We start from the raw sequence: 25,784 nt of genomic DNA on the forward strand, positions 1-25,784 counted from the left end.
GACCACTGCCAAGTCCCCGGATGGTCTTACACGTAGCCCAGTTTTGTTTTTGTTATTAATCATTATGGATTTTATTGCCCGAACGAAACGACCGTTTACCTGCAGCTGGATGGAAAACCACCAAATCTGGCAACACCGCCGTCAGTAATCACGGGGATTCTGTTATTTTGGATGGGAGGCGAAACATCCTCATCAACGTAAAGAATCCCAGTCGCCTAATTTTCAACCATTACTCAAGACTAACATGGTCCGGAGAACCAAACGAGTTCATATTAAGACAAGATGCAAAAACATGATCCGGCACATCGGCTTTAAAACTGACGGGACTCGCTGAGCTCAGTGAAATCTAAAAGTGCTCCACGGTTTACGTGGGCCACGTTCCACAGAGCAGGTTTAGTGACAACTTGAGTGAAAACCAGGGCCGTGCAGAGAGGTTTAAAGGGGCGGGTGCTCAAGCCCCTCTAGCCCCCCCCCTCTGCACGTGCCTGGTGAAAACTCTGGATTTGATGTTTTAGAGACAAACATCGGGTCAGTTACCGGGGCAACAGACTCTATAATTAAACTGCTCACTGACAGATTTTCTTTAAACAACTTTTAAGGTTTTCTCATTCGTGCAGTCGGTCTTAAAGCACCAAGTGGGACAGAAGCTGGTCCTTACAAACAGTCCAATCCCATTTATATGTTAGCTTGTTGTTTATGATGGTTAACTTTCATAATAAATCTGTCATCAGTGTAACAGCAGAGTCAGCGACCACGGGATACCACGGATTTATTACCGGCTCTGCTCTATAGGATGCATCCTTCTAGCTCTGTGGGCAATCAGGAATCTGTCAGGTTGTCCATGAGATGGCCTGCACTGATGCCTGACAGTGTGCACTACTGCAGTAATCACTTTCATTCGCTTTCACGTTGGAGATGACAGGAAGATTTCAGCGACTTTCAGGGTCTGAAAGCATTTTAAAATAAGTTCGAGAACCAGGACACATCCGGATTATCTGGATGTGTCCTGGTTTCATTTCATTCTGAAATGGATTCACCTTTTGTTAAATAGACTGTTCAATCAAATTGAATTCAATAGATGTCTACAAATCATTTATTTTCCACTGTAATTGTGCCAAACTCAGATATATTTTGTTTGGATTCAGTAAAATAAAGAATGACTGAGTGGACAAAGCTGACTTTGACCCCCTATTTGTTTTTCATTTACTTTTATGCTAAATGTCGTAGCCCACAGTCAAACCCATGATTGGCTGATGAGCGCTGCACTGATCACGGCTTAGTTTCCTCACACTCAGAGTTGATTTGAAGCAACTCCGATCAGCTGGTTCTGGAGCCGAAAACCTCGAATTTGCTGAACCTGCTTTCTGGAACAGGACCGAGCTGATCAGCTGCACCTCTGCTTATGTTACTGTGATCTCCAGCCTGCGTCAATCTGCTTTTAAACGTTTGGTTTTCATATCAGTTAGCAGGCTGGTTAAAGGAAGCTACCCCAGCCACAGTCACATTCATAAAAATAAAACTTTGGTAATTAATGTAAAGAAAAGCAGCGCGTGTACACTCGCTGCAGTTAACAGGGCACGTTCACGCACTAATTAGAGGTCGGGGATAACCGAGGGTCCTAACTCTGAGCTCGTTAAAAATGTGGCACAAGTTCAACCATGAAAAACATTCCAAACATTATAAAACACATCAACAATCAGATGCTCCAACTAGTCTGACTAGTATAAACAACAATGTAAAAGGACTTAACAACTACAACAGAGTAATAACGCACATCAAATATTACAAAGGAACTTCACAGACTTAGAAATGTTTGAATCAAAATTTCCCTTTTTGTGTACAAGTACAAGATTTTGTGTAATAAATGCACTTTTCCTGCAAGTGCCTCCAGGGTTGTGATTGCACACGGATGTTATTACAACTAAAAAATATTAAAAATTAAAAAGAAAACAAGGAGAGAGAGATGGTGTATAAAAAGAATCAACAAGCTGAAACCAGTTGATTTGTTCTGATATGCTGTGATATGCGTGTAGAGTCCTTCCTCCCGTTTGTGTTTGTTAGTCTTTTGATTGGCTTTGTCTTCTCCCTGTTGATCCTAGTGTAGGTGTGCAAACAGTCGTCGGTAGCCTATTTTATGCAGCGTCTTCTAAACAGATTCAGGAAATAAAAGAAGAATCTACAGAAAAGTAAACAACAGATATTAAAAAAAGTCCGTTTAAAAAACAGAAGAGGATAATCCCCGGGCAGTGCGGTCGTGTCTCGCCGGTTATGTGCAGAAGGTTTCCCTTGATGTCTGTCCATCTGTCTGACTGTGTGGCTGTTTGTCTGGGTGGCATTAGCTCTCTCCTCACCTGCAGCGATACTCTACTTGTGCTTCAGCGGGTCTATCTCTGTGTGTGTTTCTACATTATAGGTGTGTGTGTGTTGTTTCCATACTTATAAAGACCAACTGTACTTACAAGGACGTAAAGATGAGGTAAGTTTCCCAGAGGTGAGGACAGTGACCGATGGTCCTCACTGCTTTAAAGGTTTCTAGACTGAAGGGTGGGCCTGCGAGGGAGGAGCTTTGAGGTCAGGCGTTAGCGAACGAGGTCTTTATAAGTACAGTGTCGTAAAGTGTGTGTTTGTGTGCGTGCGTGTGCCGATGCTGTGGACTCAGCTGAAGGCCTCATCGTCAGTATCTTCAATTAGCACCTTGGTGTCCTTCTTCGATCTGAAATAAAGACGATTGAAAAAAGAAAATCAGACGTTATCTGACAAAACCGAGACTTCATTTCACGTTGCGTTACTTATACATTACTAATAGGGCTGGGTATCGTCACTGATTCTAGAATCGATTCGATTCACTTCGATTTGAATCTGGGAAATTTTGACAGTCAGAAATATTATAATCCAGATCAGTACATTTACATATTTTTGTATCTATAAAAAGGAAGCTGACACACACAAGACTTTATCAAAGGTGTGAGCGTCACAGCAGAGGGCTTTGTGTCAAAGTAGCTGAAGATAAAACACTCCTGTTCTGGATTTTATAAAAATATTCTGCAGGACAACAAAAACGAAAGAAAACCATTAATCAACACATGAATGTTACCTCTGAAGTTACAGCGGTTTGATTAGAGACACGGCGTTTTGCATTTTGCATTTTGCATAATTTTAAAAAGTTTAAATTTGTTCAGAAGCCTGTTGAACGGCAGAAATTAGGTTTTCTTTTCGGAAGTAGATAAAACGGAAAAAAAAAAAACGTCGGCCGACAGCCTGTAAACAACAGTAGACTTGTGCGTAACAAGCAAGCGAATAATGCAGAAAACAGTACAGAGAGAGAGAGAGCTGTGCATCGTGGTGGAAGCAAAACAGTAAAAGTAAGAGTAAATTCATGACGATGTTTATGTGAAGCGTAGTTTGGATCTTCTTTTGCTGCTGGTTCGGTCAATATTGTTTGGAGAGACATCAAACTAACAGCTTTAGAATCAGCGCATAAAGGGCGTGAACACAAAGCGCAACCCGCCGACACATCAGAATCGGCGAGCTGTCGGCTTTCAGCCCCGACCGTGTCCCGACCGTGTCCCGACACGGTCGGGTGAGAAAGTCACATCTAACTGATTCTGATCCGCGGGCTGTGCTGTGTGTTTACGTCTTTGTGCAGAATCCGTGTTCCTGCTCTCATTTACTGTCTTAGCTGTTTGGTGGTTGTTGAAATTTTGTGAGATTTGACCTGAGATTCTGGCATTTCGGGCAAAATAAATTCATATTAAAAAATCGATTCAGGATTTTAATGAATCGATTTTACGTTATCCAAGCCAGAATCAATTTTAATCGATAAATCGATGATCAAAACCCACCGCTAATTACTAACTATTTAAAACAACTGCATGGACTGCTTTTTCAGTATTGTCGTCACACAAGTGCATACACTATATGGGCAGCAGCACCGGGCCACCTGCAGGAGCCATGCAAACCCATGCCCTGAAGCTCCCGGTGCACAGTTACTGTGCTGATGTTAATGGAGCGCTGCGGTAACTGTGTAACACTTTGTGACTTTAATTCAGACAAAGGCATATGTATCAGACCACCTGTCATAAAAACAAGAAAACACACGTCACAGTAATATTTTTTAAATCATACGTTTATTGCCAATTTTACTTCTCTGAGAAGTTGGAAATTAATCAGGAATGCCTCTAAAACTACTTTTGTGTTCAGGAATGAAAGTAAATCAGTGTAATTTTACACATTCATTAAAAAAAAGGTTTTTGTAAAACAGCAATAATTATATTTTAGCATTAAAATGTATAATTTCTGCACATACGGTTGGATTTTTGGTATCTCTCCATAGCTCAAACACCAGAATGTGGGAAAAGTTAAGTTCAGATCCTGGGTTTCCTTGATTGCTCAACATAAGGGACCTCAGCTGTACAGCCTCGTAATGCAAGATCTGGATACTTCCTCTACTGAAGGAACAGCTGTTTTTTTTAAATTTCAAATGGGTGTCGTATCTTTGAACACATTTAATTAATGAAAAAATGTTCAGTGTGACAGTTTTATAATCTCCAGGAGCAACGAGGAGGAATGTGTAATCCTTACATGTCTGATGTTTAATAGAAGTATAACTTCTTTCATCTACAGTGATACGAGCTCTGCACTCGTCTTCAAAGTGAAATAAAAGTGCACGATGTCAGGCACACATGTGGTTTCTTACTGTGAGGTGGACAGCAGGGGGCGTCGCAGCGACAGGCTGTGGGACCTCTTCCAGGTCTTCTTGCCCGAGCGGTTCCGGACTCCGTCCTCCTGGTCCATCATCTGTTCCAGCAGCGTCTGGTCGTCAGCGTTGAGCGGCGCCACAGAGATATCCCGGACCGCACGAAACTCACCGCAGTTGTTCAGGTGCTCGTTCTCCAGACGGAAGAAGTTCCACACAAAGCGCCTGCAGTGAGGAAGGTGAGGAGGACACGAGTCACCGTGGGTGCTCTGAGAAGCTCGTCGTAAGGAACAAACTTTGTTCAGACCCACCTGAAGACCTCGAGAGGAGCCAGCATGGTGGCCAAGATGTCGCCCACAGAGTTGATCTTGGTCATTGTGATCAGCGAAATCTGGATCGTCCAAGCAAAACGCAGGATCACATCTTCCACAATCGCGCAGTAGTAGTAGGCCTGGACACAGAGCAGATGGGGTTAGTGTCTGTTTGGGTGGGACGGGCACGGCGATTAAACCAGACGCTACCTTATGTGGATAAACGATTTCTTCTCTGAGGAAGATGTTTTCGCCAGCTCCACGATCAAACAGACCCCAGTCCATACGCAGGTCCCAGATCAGTGTGTACAGGGAGCTGATGATTGAAGACACAATCAGAAGGTAGAAGAAGGTGTTGGCGTCTGCGTGACTTTGCTCTGAAAGAAAACACACAAACACAACTTGTGTCAGAGGGTTGCACTGAAGAACTCCTCTGGTTTTAGCTGCAGTAAAGAGAAATGAAACAGCATCAGCACCCTCAGAGCAGCGTCGCAACTTTTCTATTATCACTTTTACCACTAGAGGGAGCCCTCCTGCCACGAGTAGACCAGCATTGATTGATTGGACAGATACCCTTAGAGAGCTATAACACTTCAATGTTCACTTTTCATTATGCCGGCACTAAAATCTACACACTTGCAGCCCACAGCATAAAAACAGAGAGTGAAAAGGCGTTGAGGCTTGGTAAAGTAACCAGACTGTTTGGGGGAATCACCAAAACTAACTGGACATCTAAAACAAACAGTTTGTTTTTCATTGTCTTTAATCTGAACAGTTTCATTTGCAAATAATCAGCGCCAGTTAGAGCGCCACCTAGTGGGAACAGGAAAGATCAAGTTTTGTCCTCTTCACAGGTTCATTGCATGCACCTCAAAGGTCGTCTGCATTAACTTCAGGCCCTGGTGATGCCTCACTGTGAAAATTGTGAGTTTTTATTTAAGACCACGCCCTGTTGGCATGGCGATTCGCCATGAACGGGTAAGCTGCAGATGAGGAGCTGGGAAAGCTTCTAAAGTCACGCCTCGAACGCGATGAAGGCTGTCATGTTTTATTGGTTTTTTCCCTGGCTGTGGGAAAATGGCTCTATAGCGCCACCTGCAAAATGTAAATGTGGTTTAAATAGTGGTTTCAGGGACTCTTGAAAATGTACATAGCATGTCTGTTTGCACTTCAGAGGTCAAGGGGAGCCGTGACAGTGTCAGGAAAACTTTAAATGTACTTATGTGGTACATGTAGTTTTGACTTTCGCTGCCATGAGGCCAGGTCTCTATTGGAAACTAGAAAAATTTGCATTTCCTGCGAAAATGCTGTGTGGATGCCTTAACGCTGAAGTTGCCTGCTGAAAAAAGCTGAAAAAGTTGAAAAGTTGCAAAAAGTTATAAGGCGGTGAAGAAACTGAAAATTCTGCTGAAAAGTGGTGAAAAGCAAAAAATTCTACTGAAAGGGGTAAAGACGGAGAAATTTTTGCTGAAAAGTGGTGAAATGAAATGTTGCCGTGAGCAGGATTCGAACGTGGCCCTCCTGGTCTCAAGGCGGCTACTCATCTCACTAAGACAAACTAATTCTCACAGAGAAGAGGTGGAGAGACTGACAATTCTGCTGAAATGAGCAGAAGCTGCTCAGAATTGTGCTGATAAGAGGTGAACAGGCTGAAAATGTTCAGTTTTTTCTGAAAACAGCAGAAAAAGCTGAAATTTGTGTTGAAAAAAAGTTAAAAAAGTTGAATTGGTAACTGAAAGAAATGTTGCCATAAGCGGGATTTGAACCCGGGCCTCCCAGTCTGAGAACGGCTGCTCATCTCACTGAGCTAAAACACAGCTCAACCCGGCAAGGAAAACTAGTGACCAGACTGATAATGTGGCAGAAATGGGCAAAAAATATTGCATAAAAAATTCAATATCTCAAAAAGTATAGAAGTTATGAGCACCAAAAGTCATAGCAATAATTAGCAGAAAGAGCAGAATCTTTCAAAGTTTGAACGGTGCAAATAGCATGAAAACTGAGGGAGTAGTTAAGCGGCAAAAAACGTACGGAAGCAACCAGAATAAAAAAGAATAAAGAGAAACAGGAACTCAAATGTTTAATCTCAATGAGATTTTTTACCTGGATGAATAAAGGACCAACATTTGCCCAGGTTCCTGCAGAGACGGGCACCTACTGGTCTTTGCAGGATCAAGGGGGAATCTTCAAACAGCAAAACAGCGTAGGAGTGGTTATATATGATACACAGCGACAGACCCATAGAGGTCTTTGGGCTGTGCCTGGAGAGAAATCGTGGCACTTTTAACCTTCACACACTCACACTCGCATGGATACAGCAAAGAGCACTTATGGGATGCAGTATCCTACCCAAGGATGCTTCCCCATGTAGGTTGGAGGGTTGAACCACTGACCTTTTACTAAAGGAAGCCAAACCTTCTTGCAGTAAGGTGATAATGCTAAATAAAACAGGACCTGATGTTATGACAGTAGATTTTTTTTTCTCCCCCCCCCCTCACTCACTCTGCCTTCTGAGACATGAATGAAGGATTAATCGTGATAATTATTATTAGTTAAAGTGCTCTCAGCTGTGGGCTGTACAACAATCTGCAGTTAGTTTACAGCTGTTTGATGTACTGCGTAATGTCACAGTGTTTTTATAGCTGTGCTCAGCAGCGCCCGCGTGTCTCTGCGGGAGCCGTGCGGCTGTGATTTTCTTGTTCCTCAGTGGGCGCCGATGTATAAATCAGCACCCGATGGCCTTTCACATCGACTGGCACAGACACAGACGGCAGCCACCAGGCAGAGATCGGGCTCGCCCTCATTTGTCATGGTCACTGTTCTACGTGCCTCCGGCCTACGAGACGCCAGGGATCAGAGCCGGGACAACAGAGAATTACTGCTGTTCTGTTAGCCGCTGCCTCCATTGTGCTGTTTGCTGCATCAGCTGAGCGACGGGATGGAGCCGGTCCCCACGGCCACACCGAGTTCTCCCAGCTGTAGATTAAACTTAGTCCCAGACAATAGCCTCTTTTCACTGGAGAGTATCCAACGATGTGATTTCCTTTAGCTTTAACCTACTGAGGTATTTAAGCCTCCACTGAAGCTGTCTTTCCACAAGGATGGGTCACTGTTGGGTCATTAGGAGGTCAACCATGGTGGGATGGGCATTGATTGAATTGGTCAGGATGGGCTAACGGTGCTTACTGGCTCCTGTCACACACACTCGATCTCTATTTTCTCTTCAAACACACACACTGTTGTTGTCATGGCCAGTCGTGCTGATAAAGAGAGAGCACATCTTTTGCAACAGGTCAACAGGACTTGAAAACAACAAGAATGGCTGCTGCTGAATTATTTTTCAGCTTTTCCTTTTCACTGAATCCAGCACTCGTCCTCACAGCGCGGTTTGTTTTGGATTCTCTTACTTCCATCTGAGCGTTTTAGTTCATTTTCACCTCGTGTCACATGTTTTTGGCTTAGTTAGCAGCTACAAACACAGACACGTACGAGGGAACTTTTGATGCAGGCCAAGAATTCCACACTGAGTGAACTGTGACGGCGTGAAACATGAAGGTAGGCAGAAGGTTAACGTGGAAGTAGACAGCTCCCCCCACACTTCCCCTCCCACGGCGCTGTCACAAAGGCCAGATAACCTTAGATACTGAAACACCATCTAATTCTTCATCTTTCAGTTATTCCCGTCCGTTGCGAGGATGCACACCAACCCTCCTCTTTTCCTCCTGCCTGATGCATCCACCGTCCCTTCGACTGTATTGGGGTGATTAGAACCTTTGAACTTTCTCCAGAGCTCTCCTCCTCAATCCTATCCCACTGTCCTCATGTGTCCCTCAGCTCGTTCAACGATTTCTTTTTCTTTCAACATTTAAGTCTTAGAATCATATTTCTCTGTCGTGTCCTCGCCTCCCTCTGGTGTCCTTACTTTCGTGCTACCTGCTGTTCTTCCAACACCCAGAGTAACGTCTGGTGTCTGACGGGACTGCACAGCTGATCTAAAAGTCCACAGCATCATAATTATACAGGTAATACATCCATCCATCTTCATCCGCTTTATCCGAGGCCGGGTTGCGGGGGCAGCAGCCTAAGCAGAGAGGCCCAGACCTCCCTCTCCTCAGCCACCTCCTCCAGCTTATCCGGGGGAACACCAAGGCATTCCCAGGCCAGCCGAGAGATATAATCTCTCCAGCGTGTCCTGGGTCTGCCCCGGGGCCTCCTCCCGGTGGGACATGCCTGGAACACCTCACCCAGGAGGCGCCCAGGAGGCATCCTTGTCAGATGCCCGAACCACCTCAGCTGGCTCCTTTCGATGTGGAGCAGCAGCGGCTCTACTCTGAGCCCCTCCCGGATGGCCGAACTTCTCACCCTATCTCTAAGGGAGAGGCCAGCCACCCTTCGGAGGAAGCTCATTTCCGCCACTTGTATCCGCGATCTCGTTCTTTCGGTCACCACCCACAGCTCGTGGCCATAGGTGAGGGTAGGGACGTAGATCGACCGGTAAATTGAGAGCTTCGCTTTTACACTCAGCTCCCTCTTCACCACGACGGACCGGTGCAGCGTCTGCATTACTGCAGCTGCAGCCCCAATCCGTCTGTCGATCTCCGGCTCCCTTCTCCCAGGTAATACATTTATTTCATAATAAAGGTGAAAGCAAATAACTTTGCAAACAGCGTATCAGCAGCGTTTAAATGGTTGGATATTGTTCCACCTGAAACACTTAACTACATTAGCTGGTTATCACCTTACACGTGTTTTCAGTAGGGCTGATTTCCCCTTTGGTTTTACTATTAAACCCACTGTCATTTATTGTAGCCCTCACTTGTCCAGCATCACCAAGAAGAAGCTTAAAAAGACGAATAGAGACCCAAAAGTACTGGTGCAAAGAGATAACATGATATTTAAAATTAGAGAAAAGTCCAACAATGATATTTTTTTCTTTAATACCTCATTAATGATCTGATTTATCTTGTTCCCTGCTGGAGAGACTTACAGCCTCACTTTATGAATAAACCATGTAAATGTCATTCGATCAGCTACAGCAGCTCAATGCAAAGTATTAATGCATAAGTACAAACAACCTAATACTACTGTAGTATTATAGTATTACATGATAACAAATGCAGTCCCAGCGTCAGTTTTAGGTGCTTTTAGTTTGGATATTTTATAGACATTTTCTGATGATACCTTTGTGTTCAAAGCAGGGTTTAAAACGCTATTTTTACCCTGTTGTCTCGGTGCTTTCAGATAAATCAAGGATCTGAGTGTTTATTCAACTCCAGCTCAGACTTACTTACAGCTTTATTTGAATTATTTTAGCTGTCAGCTCCATCTCAACATGTGCACTTTATCAGATTTCCACCTCGTATCTGAATCGAGATGTGCTTTACTGATAATAACAAGAGTCTGCTTTTGGGTTTGCAGGGGTGAATCAGAGTTCAAACACATGGCGAGAGAGAGACTCAAAGCAGAGCTTTTATCTGTTTTCGGTAAACGTGAGAACGTGTTTGACTGTGTCGGTGTGTCGGTGTGTGTGCTGTACTTCCTGTCCTGATGATGAACGAGGGGTCAGTGCATGAAATTAAGTTGTAAAAGCTGTCAGTTCATCTCTATTCCAGCAGAGTCCAGAGGCAGGCGTTCAGCCCGGGGCTGGAAATTACTCTCCTCAACTCTCCTCTCCTCTCCTCTCCTCTCCTCTCCTCTCCTCTCCTCTCCCCTCCTCTCCTCTCCTTTCCTCTCCCCTCCTCTCCTTTCCTCTCCTCTCCTTTCCTCTCCTCTCCTCTCCTCTCCCCTTCTCTCCTCTCCTCCCCTCTCCTCTCCTCTCCTCTCCCCTCCCCTCCTCTCCTCTCCTCTCCCCTCCTTTCCTTTCCTCTCCCCTCCTTTCCTCTCCCCTCCCCCCCTCTCTCCTCTCCCCTCCTCTCCTCTCCTCCCCTCTCCTCTCCCCTCCTTTCCTTTCCTCTCCCCTCTCCTCCCCTCTCCTCTCCCCTCCTCTCCTCTCCTCTCCCCTCCTTTCCTTTCCTCTCCCCTCCTTTCCTCTCCCCTCCCCCCCCCTCTCTCCTCTCCCCTCCTCTCCTCTCCCCTCCTCTCCCCTCTCCTCCTCTCCCCTCTCCTGCCCTCTCCTCTCCCCTCCTCCCCTTTCCTCTCCTCTCCTCTCCCCTCCTCTCCCCCCCTCTCCTCCCCTCTCCTCTCCTTTCCTTTCCTCTCCTCTCCTCTCCCCTCCCCTCTCCTTTCCTTTCCCCTCCTCTCCCCCCCTCTCCTCCCCTCTCCTCTCCTTTCCTTTCCTCTCCTCCCCTCTCCTTTCCCCTCCTCTCCCCTCTCGCCCCCTCTCCTCTCCCCTCCTCTCCCCTCTCCTCCCCTCTCCCCTCCCCCCCTCTCCTCTCCCCTCCTCTCCCCTCTCCCCCCTCTCCTCTCCCCTCCTCTCCTCCTCTCCCCTCCTCTCCCCTCTCCTCCGCTCTCCCCTCCCCCCCTCTCCTCTCCCCTCTCCTCCTCTCCCCTCTCCCCCCTCTCCTCTCCCCTCCTCTCCTCCTCTCCTCTCCTCTCCCCTCCCCTCCTTTCCCCTCCTCTCCTCTCCCCTCCCCTCCTATCCTCTCCTCCCCTCTCCTCCCCTCTCCTTTCCTCTCCTCCCCTCTCCTCCCCTCTCCTTTCCTCTCCTCTCCCCTCCTCTCCCCTCTCCCCCCCTCTCCTCTCCCCTCCTCTCCCCTCTCCTCCCCTCTCCCCTCCCCCCCTCTCCTCTCCCCTCCTCTCCCCTCTCCTCCTCTCCCCTCTCCCCCCTCTCCTCTCCCCTCCTCTCCTCTCCCCTCCCCTCCTTTCCTCTCCCCTCTCCCCCCTCCCCTCTCCCCCCCCCCTCTCCCCTCCCCTCTCCTTTCCTCTCCTCTCCTCTCCTCTCCCCCTCCCCTCTCCTCTCCTACCCTCTCCTCTCCTTTCCTCTCCTCTCCTCTCCTCTCCCCCTCCCCTCTCCTCTCCTACCCTCTCCTCTCCTTTCCTCTCCCCTCCTCCTCTGTCCTCTCCCCTCCTCCCCTCCTCCCCTCTCCTCTCCCCTCTCCCCTCCTTTCCTTTCCTCTCCTCTCCTCTCCCCTCCCCTTTCCTTTCCTCTCCCCTCCTTTCCTTTCCTCCTCCCCTCCTCTCCTCTCCCCTCTCCCCCCCTCTCCTCTCCCCTCCTCTCCCCTCTCCTCCTCTCCCCTCTCCTCTCCCCTCCTTTCCTTTCCTCCCCTCTCCTTTCCTCTCCTCTCCCCTCCTCTCCCCTCTCCCCCCTCTCCTCTCCCCTCCTCTCCCCTCTCCCCCCCTCTCCTCTCCTTTCCTCTCCTCTCCCCCCTCTCCTCTCCCCTCCTCTCCTTTCCTCTCCTCTCCCCCTCCCCTCTCCTCCTCTCCTACCCTCTCCTCTCCTCTCCCCTCCTCCTCTGTCCTCTCCCCTCCTCCCCTCTCCTCTCCCCTCTCCCCTCCTCTCCTCCCCTCTCCTCTCCTCTCCTCCCCTCCTCCCTTTCATGTCCTCACCTGCTGCACCCTTGCTTCCTCTCCAACCTCTTCGCATTAAACCCATTTTACTTTCCTCTCAGTGGCTATCGCTTCTAAATTTAGGGATTCTTCTCTACAGCCGCCTCAGTCCGTTTCCACCCACCACAGTTAACCTCTCACAGACCAGCAGGAGTCGTGTTCCTCGAGGTTATTTTAGATGTTTTACAGGATTTGGTGTTACAGATGGAGGGATCTCTTTAAAACCATGCCTGCAATGACTCTACACTGCACTTTGTGGTTTACCTTTAACATCACATTTTCCCGTCTCCCTGCTAGCACAGGCCTGCGTTTCTCTTTCTGCCCGTCAAACATCCTTTTCTTCTGCCTTTTCCTTCCCTTTGGATAAATCCCAAGAATTTAAATGAGCATTAGGCCTCCTCTGCATCTCAAACAGTGATAAGTCTCAGGCTGCTGTACATAAAGCAGATTCCGTATCGATCCCGAGAAAAGCAGCTGCTTTACTGTCAGGCCTCAGTGCAGCTACACAGTTTGGGAACTCTGCCCACACCAGGAAATCCTCCAGCATCTCTCAGGTTACAGGCCTCAGAGCCTCTGCTGAGATTACAGTTTCATGACAATGTCCAATCAGCTGCTCACAGCGGTGAGCTGAGCGTTTCCTCTGAGGGGAGAAATCTGCTCAGTTTTGCTGAATCACGTTAAAAAATACGATTCAACACACACAGATTACTTCATTTCCAACGCCACATTCCACTTTGGCCCATACAGACCACAGAGGAGACCGTGCCTCTTAATTTTACAGATTTTGATCAGTAAATGGAAGCACGAGCCAATCAACACCACTCAGTCCTCTACGGAGAATCCTGTGATTTATTTCCTTCATTTTGCTTCCCGGAGGTCTGTGTGGGCAGTTCCAGGAATCGGCGAGGTGATGTGGCAGTGAGGTCACAATGGAAGCGTTAGCGATGAAGGTGACACATCCACTCGCAGGCGCCGGGACCTTTGCCAGATACCAACTGACGCTCCACACAGCTTTTACAGCTGGACCGAGTGGTGTGAACATGATACCGACCTGCTGTCTTTTCTGTCAGGTCTGCTGGGCAATGCAGGCAGACTTGGCTCCGTCCTGTCCACAGTAAGGCTCCAGCTCCAGCGCTAAAGGCTCCTTCGTAGTGTGTCTGAGGCTCTTATTGCTTCTTTACCAGATTTGGATTCAGGTTATTCTGATATTGGCAGCTGCATTCAGTCATCAAAGCCTATTTATGTAGGAAATACTCAAAAGATCTGCTCAACAGGCAGTTTCCTCGACCATTTATTCAACGTCCGTGTCTGTGGAGCCGTCTTCCCACCCTCCTCCTTCACTTAACCAGCGATCAGCCTTGGCCTCCATTATCATGCTGGATGAAAGACAGCTTCATACAGAATAACACATGAAGGGAGGCCATTAGTCTAAGGGTACACAGGCTTCAGACAGAGGAGGAAGGAGGATATGGTTTAATGGACGCCTTTCCTACTGAGACGGAGGTCTGTCTGTCTTCATTCAGTATCACTGACGGTCAGCTTAGGAAGCAAACGCACTGATTTAAATTTAAATCGAAAGAGAAAAAAGCGAGAAATAGCTTTTAATGATTTAAAAGGTTGCAGATGAAGTTTCCTCGCTGGCATTTTGCTGGAAAATAAATATATCGGCAAGCAAAATGCCAGCAAGGGTTTAAATAGAAAAGCTTTGAAAGGAGACGTGTGAACAAATATCTGCGATGGAGACGGGAAATGCAAAGCTGCATGCTAAAGAGATGCTTTCACTGCCCGAGCGTCTCTGAACACGAATTCCTTTGTGATTTGGCTTCTGAATCAGAATCATTTTAATAATTTCAGGGTAATTATGAAGCTGTTACGGAGAGAGTGACTCGACTGTTAATGCTAACCGCTCTCTTTTTACATCCAACATACTCGTAATTTCAAATCTCTGCTTTTTCTGCTTTCACCAATCTGCTGCCTCTCCTCTGTCTGACCTCCTGAACCGAGAGCAGAGCCTTGCTTTTATACAGCTGTGTTTGACAGACCTCTCTTTGTAAAGCTCCAGGCATGGAAACCAAGGCCAGCTTCTAGCGTTTGCGCTCAAGGTCACCTCTGCTCTTTGAGTACACACAGCTCCACACAAAAGGCATTTTCGCCTCTTGTGTGGAGCCGACATGTTGCTGTAATACACGAAACACACGGAAACTGTCGACTCTTCAGCTCGCGTTGGTTCCTCTTTGATTCAAACCACTGCAAATGACATAAGCTGTTATATAACGTCTGCCCAGCTGATAGCTCAGCGTACACATGCTTATCAGTCCCGTCTCCTACCTTCGTGTGTGGCGTAGAGGGCGGCAAAGGTGACAACAAAGAAGGTGGTAGAATATTTCCCGGCGTTCACAAGGTGCGGGAAGGCCCTCTTTGTGTCACGGTAACGCCTCAAGCACTGGATGAAACGCAGCCAAGCGGGCAGACACTGGATGATGGCACGGAGACCGTAGGAGTAGCTGTGGCACACGAACTCTCGGGAACCTGCAACGATATAAAACAGAGTACTGTTCACTCCGGTGTGTGGAGATCAGGGAGAAATGAAGTCCTGTGGACACATTCTGCCAGCGTGATGATGTCACAGTCGTGCAAAATGCAGTCACAAACTTGCGAAGATCGCCTCTTCTTTTACTCTACAACAATTTCCTCTCCATGTTACCCTTTGCACTAAGCACTCATCATTATCACTAAGCACCCTCTGTGTGACCCAACACTTACTTTCCATTAGCTCCATGTTAATTGGCACACGGAGGCCAAGATATCACTCGAGTAGACGGCGATTAAAATGTCATATTGTCTCACAGGAAATCTCAACAGTGTGTCACATTAGATGCAGAACAAATAGCTTGATAACCCTGATCTGTCCATCCAGTAGCTACACTAGGCTCGTCCCTGTGCAACCAAAGGGCTTAAACATACAGACAGTGTTTTTATGTTTCTGCTGTGCATGCAAAAGCAGAGCACAACGCCTCACCTCCAAAGTCGGGTAACAGGCCCTTGCTGTTGCTCCACTGCAGCTCGAAGATGTAGAAGCAGAAGAGATACTCCAGGTCCATGAGAGTAAACACCAGAGAGTTGAGCTGATCGGCCAACCAGAAGTCTGCAAACTCCACCCGGTGAAACGGCGCGGTGAAAACACGAAACTGAAGAATGAAAAGACGGAAAACAGAAAATGTGGAACAAAAACCTGAAAAATGCTTCTTGCATTTCAGAAGACGCCCCAGCTGACCTCCCTGCAACAACCTTTACCTGGGACGTCACGCTGGAATTACCCCGAGTCTGCGCTTCATCGCTGAGACTGAATTAGCCAACAAATTATTTGTGTGCAAATCCTTACGAGGGAAGTGCAAAGCCGAGGGAGACGCCTAACGCAATGGGATAAAGCCTCCGGTCTACCTTATCAGCACGCCACAGGACGCTCTAATGAGTCATGCTTTTGTGCCCGTGCACGTGAATTTGTGTATTTGCGTGCCACTAATTCTTAGTGAACACAAACACATGAAAGGAGCTGGCTGTGCTCTGCAGCCTGCTTCTCGGCCGTGTTATTTGGGATATGACTTTGGCGGGGGTTCAGTTATTGACCACGCTTTGTAAAATGATACAACCCTGCTCGACTTTTTCCATTTAACCCCACCCGCGGCTACATCTGACATTCAGGAGCGACTGCACACACCCTCCCAAACCCCACATGCTCTTTATTCACTACAAATGTCACACAGTATTGATATTTTTTGTTTTTGCACATATTAGCTGATTTCTTTTAACCCGTCAGTCAAAGTCGGTATTGATCGAGTGGCCATCTCACTCATATCCACTCCATGTGTTGTTGTCTAAAGGCTGAGCCTGCTGCACTCACGGTAACGTCTTCATTTCTTGAGCAAACACTTGTAATTCAGCTGCTAGCTCTGCAATTTGTCCTGCAATGAAATCTTATCCTGTTTGTCATCAGAGGCCACACACACACCTGACATGGATACATGTGATCTCATTACTAGTAAGAAAACACACTGTTTACTCCAATGAAACAATAATCCGACACTTCATATCTATTCTAATCCTATGCTGCCATTACAAGTGTGCAGGACCAATCAAGAGTGAGACTGACTGTGAAGCCGAATCAGAGGAGGAGGAGGGCTGAGGACTGCGGGGAGCTGCGAAAGAAGGGACACGGATACGAGCAGGGGGTCTTCTGCTGATGCTGGGGGACAGGTGGGGGAGAAGGAGGGAGGATGAGGGGCTGAAGGAGAAGTGGAAGAAGAGGAGGAGGGAAAGGAGGAGCTCCGGGCATCAACATACTGATAGATCTATGCCTGTAATGATTGCACAGTCACAGCCTCCACCTCCCCAGAGACAAGCTGCATTCTATTATCCCTCTCCCCCTGCCCTACACACACACACACACACACACACACACACACACACACACACACAGGCCCCTATCACAGCTTAGACAAAGGACAGAGTAACACAGGAGGGCTTTGTAAACACGAGGTTTGAGATGGATATCTGAATCGTACCTGCTTCATTGTGTGAGATAGAGACGCGTGCACACATGTGCGCAGACACATTTAAATCGTAGGCAGTGTTGGGAAGGTTACTTTTAAAATGTATTCCATTACAGATTACAGATTACATGCCCCAAAATGTATTCTGTAACGTATTCCGTTACGTTACTCAATGAGAGTAACGTATTCTGAATACTTTGGATTACTTAATATATTATCATGCTGTTTACAACTACATGAATGTACTATTGCTGTGATTTATTACTGTTACTGAAGGTCCGCGGCTCCGAACCGTAGTAAAGGGACCTCTGGCTAATACGGTGGGTTCTGTGTCGGCTCGTAGCTGAAAACTAGCTTTACTTTGTTGTCTGGGTCAACTTTGCTAGCAGAGACAGAGAGAGGCATTGAAAGGCTGCTCCAACAGAACTTATTGTTTCAGAGGAAAACACGAACACGGTGTACAGTCGAGTCTTAATAGCTTACTTACAGCTGGGCTCGTCAGGCTCTCTTCTTGGCTGCAGTGGTTATTATTATATTTACATGCTTCCAGCTCCCGTTTCTGCTCGATGACAGCTCGTACTTTTCCTTTTTCTCCCTCCCTCGCTCACAGACACATAACGGGTATGGCAGTCCATTCTCCCTGCAGCACGGACTACACTGCCCATGATGCTACATTCTTTAGAGCTATACCTGTAGCATTCTGCCTGTTAGCTTAGCTGATGCTACATTCTTTAGAGCTATACCTGTAGCATTCTGCCTGTTAGCTTAGCTGATGCTACATTCTTTAGAGCTATACCTGTAGCATTCTGCCTGTTAGCTTAGCTGATGCTACATTCTTTAGAGCTATACCTGTAGCATTCTGCCTGTTAGCTTAGCTGATGCTACATTCTTTAGAGCTATACCTGTAGCATTCTGCCTGTTAGCTTAGCTGATGCTACATTCTTTAGAGCTATACCTGTAGCATTCTGCCTATTAGCTTAGCACAACAACAACAAAAAGGCCTCCCTCACCCAGGAAACACGGTCACCCTGTAACCATGGCAACCGTAACGCTGCCGCCTGGAACAACAGAACGTAGCTGTCAAACAAAACCCAAACAGGCCTGACCCGCCACAATATGAAACAGGGAAGTACCGCCGTGTAATCCATTTATTTCAACAAAGTAACTGTATTCTAAATACCACCTTTTTAAACGGTAACTGTAACGGAATACAGTTACTCATATTTTGTATTTTAAATACGTAACGGCGGTACATGTATTCCGTTACTCCCCAACACTGATCGCAGGTTAATAAAATAGAAAATGCTAGAAAAGCAGACACAGCTCAGAAACTAATTTCTAATAGATTTTTCTTTGTTTTTATTTTAAATCTTTGTTGTTCGGATAATAATGCCAAATTAACACAGGAACAAAATTAATTACACCTCGTGCTTGCTACTGTATGCTCTCTACATGTTCTCACTGGTGTTTATGGGATTTATTGAAAGAATAGAATATTTTTTCTCTTCAGGAGTTCAAACGTCTGCGTAATAAACCTTCTGTTTGCCACAGTTGTGTCTTTCTCTCCGACACTGACAGCGTTCGTTCCTCAGCACACACAGAGCAGGGGTCTTACACCCTCTCGTCGTGTGTGCACTGGGTTCATGTTGTTAAAGCAGCCCGTATCAGCTGCTGTGTCACAGCTGTAAATATCTGCTACTGGACTTGCAGGAACCCTGACTGTTGGGAGCATGCATCCAGTTTGAATTACAGACTTTTCAGCAAAATACCCAGTGACTCAACACACAACTCCCTTTAGCAAGTATGGTAGGTGGTATCTTACTATAATACACCAAATCTCTGTCTGCCTGTGCATTTGTTTCTTTGTCTGCAAACTCCTCCTACGCAGTCAGGAGTTAAGCAACCAAACACTGAGAGAACACCGCTCAGGAAAATGTGTGGCAATGTGTTAGGAATGAAAGGAAATCTACTGTGGGCTGAATTCAAGACAACAAAAATCAAAGTGAAAACTGACGAGGCAGGTTTGTCGAGTTTGGTCAAATTTCAGCCCCCGTGTGCTTTTATGCATGTCTGACAATGTCAGGACATGATGGTGACCTGATCACTGAGATCCTGGACAGTTTGAGCTGGGAGCATCGGATGGATGGAAACACAATGTCCCTGAGGAGATCTATTGGATTTAAGTCGAGAGCGCGCGGGGCCAGTCAATGGTATCAGTTCCTTCGTTCTCCAGGAACTGCCTGGATGTTGTGCCCCAGGAGGAACCCAGGAGCCACTGCACCAGCGCAGGGTCTGACGATGGGTCCAAGGATTTCATCCCGATACCTGACAGCCGTCCATGTGCCTAATGCTGGCAGCAGTGACATTCACCCCAGCTAAAGGCAAAACTACAGCAAAACAGGTAAAACTGCCTGAGGCGCCCACCTGTACAATCGTTCCTGTGCAGGGGGCTGTCTCATTGGTGCCCCTCTTAGGCTACGTTCACACTGCAGGCGAAAGCGCATCAAATCCAATTTTTTTTTACCCTATGCGACCCATATCCCATCATGGTGTGACAGTGTGAACGGCACAAATCCGATATTTTCAAATCCGATCTGGGTCACTTTCGTATGTGGTACTGAATCCGACACATATCCGATGTTTTAGAAAGCTGCTGTTTGATGGTCATGTCGCATTAAATCCGTCTTTTACGTCACTGACACGAGACAGACGCCGATTATCAGCACCGGAGAAGACATCGCGAACGCTTCCTGTCCATCCGGTGAAACTGTTGGGAAGACAACGTTGGAGAAACGGGAACATTTTATTTGTTCTGTATAATCTGCAGATTCTGACAGAAATCTGCAACTATCCTTTGAAGCAGCGCTCCTGTAAAACAGCAATAAGGATCATTATTAGGTTATTTACATTATTATGTAATAAAGCAAAAATTGGGAAACGTGAAGTCTGAAGTCTTTATATTAAGGCCATCAGTCAAACATACTGTTGGTCTGGGTCTAAACAGAGCGCGTTGTGTGTGACGTCTTCTTTTGCGCATGCGGCCGCTTTGAGCGTTCACACTAGAGCGCGTTTGCTGTCACATTTTATTTGTAGTGTGAACGAGCAGACAAAAAAATCGGATTTGATCAAAAAATCTGAATTGAGCATCAAGACCTGCAGAGTGAACGTAGCCTTATTAACAACCTCTGCTACTTAAGTGGATAGATCAATGCCCACGGGTTTAATTGACTTGATGCTAAACTCTGATTTATACTTTAGCTTTTTTTTGAGCTGTATATAGTGATGTCATCACAGACCCTGGCAACCACTTAGCAACCTGTTTTTTGCCTTTCTAAACCTACAACACCTTATGAAAGCAGTCTATCATTTTAGTTTCCTAACAATAGCATCTCATTTATTTCCACCTGCCCACAAACCACCTAGCAACGGGCTTTCAGGCATATAAACATCATCTCTCACCCCTATTTGTTTACTTTTCTCATTGTGATTAAGCATATCAGTGTGCAATACTCTAGCATGGGCATGGACTAGTTACATTAAAGGAGCATTTCCAGTAAACGAGTTAACCGACCAGCAATTTGAGGAGCCAGAAACGTGATTTGTAGTAGCAGGTCTTGAAGGGGTTGATGAGGAAGAGCACCATGAAGCCGTAAAGGATGAGAGGGTTGGCCTGCATGGGGATGTAAGTGTACTGCGAGTAGAGACAGGAGAGGATGCTGAGACACCACAACACGCCCAGGAAACCAGCAATCTGCAGCACAGGAAGGAAAAATGGCATTAAAAGACACATGATCACCATTAACCCAAAAATCTGAATAAATTCAATTTTCCAGGATCTTCTATAAGACGAAACATCTTTTTTCTCACCTCAAACAGGTGTTGGTGTGAGAGGTTGTTTCGTGGATTGATCTCAAAGATGAGCACGTGGTTGACTCCAGCCTGTCTCCATCCATAGGTGTTGATGCCCAACAGGAAGAGGAACTGGATCAACAGGAAACCGCCCCGATAGATGCGCACCATAGGCCAGACGTTCTCCGAGCGGAAGAACACGGCACCTGAACAAACCACAGCATGTTTACTGCTTCATAAAGATGAACTACGACGCCGGTGAAAACAGTAACTTAGACTTACCAGTGATAACGAAGCAGATGGCGAGAATGATGAAGAAGCCGCAGTAGAGACCCACGCGAAAGGTCGTCCAGGCCAAAGCGGGCTGAACCAGGCAGACGGGAATAAACTGGATTAATGTGACGACTCGCACCAACACGTCCAAAGACGCCGAGCATTCATGTGGTGTCATTCAGACAAAACGTCACGCAGCGATGAGTCACAGACTCTAAACCAATTTCATTCCTTTTACCTGCTTGTAAGCATAAATATATTCATCACACACATGCATACAGAGCTCACATGTTACACACTTTAAACCAGACGTGACAGTAATTAATGCCGGAGCAAAAGATGCATTGGAGAGCTTGTTTTTCCCCTGAATGATATCCCGTCTGTTCAACAGAGTCGAGGCACTTATAAAATCAATACTGAAGGCTCGGATGGTTTCCTTTGCCTTTTTCACCCCGCTGGCTTTATTTCTCTTGCTTCTAAAAACTGGAGTGTTTTGCTTTTAATTGTATTTTTTTTATAGTTAGACAAATGCAAAAATATTGCATGCTGGGATATTCTTCAGCAAGCATTTCAACATTTGTTCTTCATCTGCAGCAGCACAGTTACAGAACAGGGGAGGTTTAAGTATGAGAAGCACATTCAGCAGCAACGTTTGACTTAAGTAATGAAGCTTCTGTCCAAGTTCAATAAAGATGATCTATAATTGATGATGATCTCTCATTTATACAGTTTTATATAGAAGGCGATACTTGGGTTGCTGCCTTCTTATCTATGTTCCCTGCTTGTAATGAAACATGCTGGTCGTATCCTCTTCGTCCGCATGGTTACTTGTTGCTTTCTGCTCCATTTGCCCGAACTGAACTTGGTAAAAGAGCTTTTGTCCGTTTAGCACCGTCGGCTTGGAACAAACTGCAGAAGGAAAATGACTGAATTTATTTCATTAAGTGCTTTTAAATCTAAACTACGAATCCTTGAGGCCAAGTCCATAACATGCAACTGTTTCAGTTAGATTGATTGTCATTTTAACTGATTTTTTAAATTTATTTATTTATTTTATTTGAATTTTATTTTATTTGTATTCTTTCACTTATTGTTGGATGTGTGTTGTTGCTGCCTGTGAGACACCTGCTGCTGCCTATCTTGGCCAGGTCTCCCTTGAAAAAGAGGTTTTTAACCTCAGTGGGACTTTCCTGGTTAAATAAAGGTTAATAATAATAATAATAATAAATAATCACTGATTGACCTGCTTTCCTTGAAATTCAGGCTGTTAGTCTATTCTTCACATCCACAAACTCAACACTGACATTATTACTCTGGTTTGATTACTTTCTTGCCCCATCTTCAGTCTCTGTTCTGTAAACATCACTGATCTTCTGCCATCTGGACTCTCGTTCGTGCTACCCTGGTCCACCTGTCCTAACCTCCAACTTCACCTTCAGCATCGACACTCTGGGGATCCTGTTCTAATCACTGTTGTTGCTGCGACTCTGCTATGATGGTTCATTGGAGAGCTCAGAAAATCAAATCCCTTAAGTCAATAAATAATGTTCAGTTTTTCTAAATGATCTCTCTTTATTGAACTGCCTTAATTATTTAAGACTAGACGCAACAGGGTCTGGAAACATTCCTCAGAGATCTTGGTCTATATCGACAGTTGATGCATATTTGCCGTCTATATCCAGTTCTATCACATTCCAAAGGTGCTCTGATGGACTGAGATCCAGTGACTGTGGAGGCCATGAAGATGAGGACACTGCGGCCATAAAGGGATGGACATGGCCAGCAAGAATACTCAGGTAGGCTGGAGCTACCATAGTAACCCCCACACTATTGCACCACCAGCACCAGCCTGAACTGAGGATACAAGCATGGCTCCATCCTTTCACGTCTCCTTGCATCCTGTCCAGCAGTCCCAGTCTTGTCTGGTTGCTGTGAGCCTGTGTGAACTTTAACCTCAGCAGCTGTTCTGGTCTTACGCTGTAGCCATCTGCTTCGAGGTTCGGCATGTGTGCTCAGAGATGCTCTTCTGCACAACTTGGTTGTGTTATTGCTGCCTTCAGCCTGTCAGCTCAAAGCAGTCTGGCTATTCTCCTCCGATTTCTAACATCAACAAGGCATTTTAGCCCAGATATTATCTGTAGTATCAGATCAGTAAACTCTACACATGGCTGTGCAGGAAAATCCCAGCAGAGCAGCAATTTTGGAAATACTCAGCCTAGCCTGTGTGGTACAAACGACTACGCCATGTTCAGAGTGACTTCCTTCACCTGTTCATATAGCTGATTGTGTATGAACAGGTGTGTTTCCAGTGTAATCAGCTGTGATTCTGACCTGAGCTGCCCCCAGAGGAGGAACTCTCAGCCTCTTCATGGCCCTTTGACGGTCGCCTCCCTCCAGCTCTGTGGTCACCAGGGTCTGGATACAAAAACAACCATTCGTTTCAGACATGTTCGTTTTTTCTACACATGTAGTAAAGTCCACGTGTGGCAGGCAGGCACCTCCGTCTCAGTAATGAGCTGTGTGATCTTCTTGCAGGTGTAGAAAGGTGCCACCTCCACATGAGCCACACGCCAGTCCGCCCCGCGGGACGTATCCAGGATCTTGTCATGTTTCTTCAGGATCTTACGGAAACCAGTGAAGTTCAGGTTCTGTGGGAGACAAGAAGAAACCAGCAGCTACAGACCACACCAGACTGGAAAGGATATGTAGTGTGATCAACCTCTCGTGATCTGAGTGTGCAGATGCACTAAAAACCTGGTAGTTCTGAAGCAGGATGAGGCTGAGGTAGAACTCGCTGAAGGCTAGCTTCAGGTCTTTGATGTTGTGGTGTTTGCAGCGCTCCTCCTGCGACAGGTGGAACCTGGTCTTGCGTTTCCGCAGACCGGGCGAAGCATTGCTCTCTCGCTGAGCGTCCAGTGAAGACTGCAGCTCGTTCTGCAGCGTCGCAAATCGTCTCTGGGCCTCGGCAAGCTTTTCTGCAGACGGACAAGGAAAGGATGTCACACACTGTGCTGTGGACACACACGTTTACACATGTTTACACTTGCACAGCACAACTTCCAGTTTTATCTACTGTTAAGCGTGTTGATTGTTATTATAGCCACTGTGTATTTGCACATATTATAATGAATATTATACATTTTAGAGGATGTTTAGAGTAATACAAAAATAATAAAAGCACTAATAAGCCCAGCGGAGCTGTTAAACAACAGGTTGTTGGTTTGCTTGGACTTTTATTTTGGAAATCTTAATATTCTTCCTGCATTTGCATAAACATTTACTTTGGTCATTTGCTGCTTAACCTCGATATGTTAAAATGCAAAAAACTGCTGCAGCAAATGACAATAAAAATGATTATGCATCCTTAATTTCTGCTTGTTCCAGGAAGCAGAAGCATGGAGACTCTCAGGCTGACCTGTGAATGCTGCAGACTGAGGAACCATTATGTGTATGTGGAATGAGAGAGGAGGGGTAATCACACGCTGCTTGGACAGCAACCTGCATTTCATTAACTTCTCCTGCAGTTGACTCACTTTTCCAACAAGCAGCTCTCATTTGCCTCCTGCTCTTTGTTTAAATGTTGAACGACTGGTTCTTATACGGCGCTTTGTCTGCTTTCTGTCTCACAGCACGTCGAATGCATCCTGAGCAACTCGGGGTTCAGCAACTTGCTCAAGGACACTTGGGATGCAGACCGGAGTACCCAGGGAACCACCAGTCTTCTGATTAGCAGATGACCTGCTCTATATGCTGAAGCACAGCCACCCGAAACAGATCAGAATAACTAATCATTTGGGCCGGTGTTTGGTGTCCTCCCAAACCTACAAGCTTCTTTTCAAAGCCACCTGCAGCCCCTCTTTTCCCCTTTTTTTCGCTGTTTCCTGCTCCGTTCACATGGTAGTATTTCTTGTTTGTGTGCAAACATACATTTTCCTGCATCCGGCTGGTTTGTGGAACAACCTGTTTCAAAAAAAGAATAACTAATCATTTATAAAAGAAGCCAGTTTCTTCTCATTTAACTTCCTGTTTTATTTATTTTCTTCAATGTATTTGAATAAAACTCTTTTTCAAACTGAAAATAGAAGTAAAGCTAACATCTGTTTATCGTTGTTTGCATGTAGATGGCAGCTTAGTGGCCTGGTTTCCATCACATCCTCATGCTCGTCAATCCAAAAGTAGAATGACACAATTTCTTTGTTGACATAAACAATGTTTACAGGGTATATTACTACAACCCTGAGTATTTCTTTTTCTACACAAGAGTGGAACCCGCCCGACAAAGATTTTTCCTCTTTATGCTATCCCTCGTGGGAAAGCGCAAACTTTGCTTCGACATCCAAACTCGCAGTAATCCCTCAGCAGGCACAGAAGCATACGAACCAATGCTCCGTTTAATGCTCGTGAGAAAGTCAGACTGCCTTGAGGTCAAGAGTGCAGCGTCACATCAGAAGATGTGGCTGGACAGTTCATCTGTGTGGGGCTAATGAAGCTGAAGGGGACAGGTGTTGGTTGGTTTAGGTTTCAGCGGCGTTGGCTTTACTGTGGCGGTGATTTCAAACACCTTTTGTTCTTTCTCAGCTTCCAGAAAGTGACAGGGTGAAATCCTATCAGCCTCAAACA

The 25,784-nt window shown here is 46.1% G+C and overlaps 1 protein-coding gene across 1 annotated transcript in view; it reads right to left on the minus strand.

The window, feature by feature from the left end:
* Positions 1-934: 934 nt before the first annotated feature.
* Positions 935-25,784, minus strand: part of xpr1a (xenotropic and polytropic retrovirus receptor 1a) — an 87,477-nt gene continuing 62,627 nt past the window's right edge. The window contains exons 4-15 of the mRNA XM_087836914.1: positions 23,919-24,139; positions 23,663-23,812; positions 23,496-23,579; positions 21,174-21,255; positions 20,910-21,097; positions 20,614-20,793; positions 15,512-15,680; positions 14,821-15,021; positions 5,218-5,384; positions 5,008-5,147; positions 4,697-4,921; positions 935-2,713 (exon numbers count right to left, since the gene is read on the minus strand). Of these exons, the coding sequence (XP_087693040.1) occupies positions 2,656-2,713; positions 4,697-4,921; positions 5,008-5,147; positions 5,218-5,384; positions 14,821-15,021; positions 15,512-15,680; positions 20,614-20,793; positions 20,910-21,097; positions 21,174-21,255; positions 23,496-23,579; positions 23,663-23,812; positions 23,919-24,139 (1,865 nt within the window). The 3' untranslated portion in view covers positions 935-2,655. The remainder of the gene's footprint in view (positions 2,714-4,696; positions 4,922-5,007; positions 5,148-5,217; positions 5,385-14,820; positions 15,022-15,511; positions 15,681-20,613; positions 20,794-20,909; positions 21,098-21,173; positions 21,256-23,495; positions 23,580-23,662; positions 23,813-23,918; positions 24,140-25,784) is intronic.

Source organism: Neolamprologus brichardi, chromosome 23 (genome assembly GCF_056152115.1).
Source record: "Neolamprologus brichardi isolate AB-2024 chromosome 23, ASM5615211v1, whole genome shotgun sequence".
In the NCBI taxonomy this organism is placed as follows: Eukaryota; Metazoa; Chordata; class Actinopteri; order Cichliformes; family Cichlidae; genus Neolamprologus; species Neolamprologus brichardi.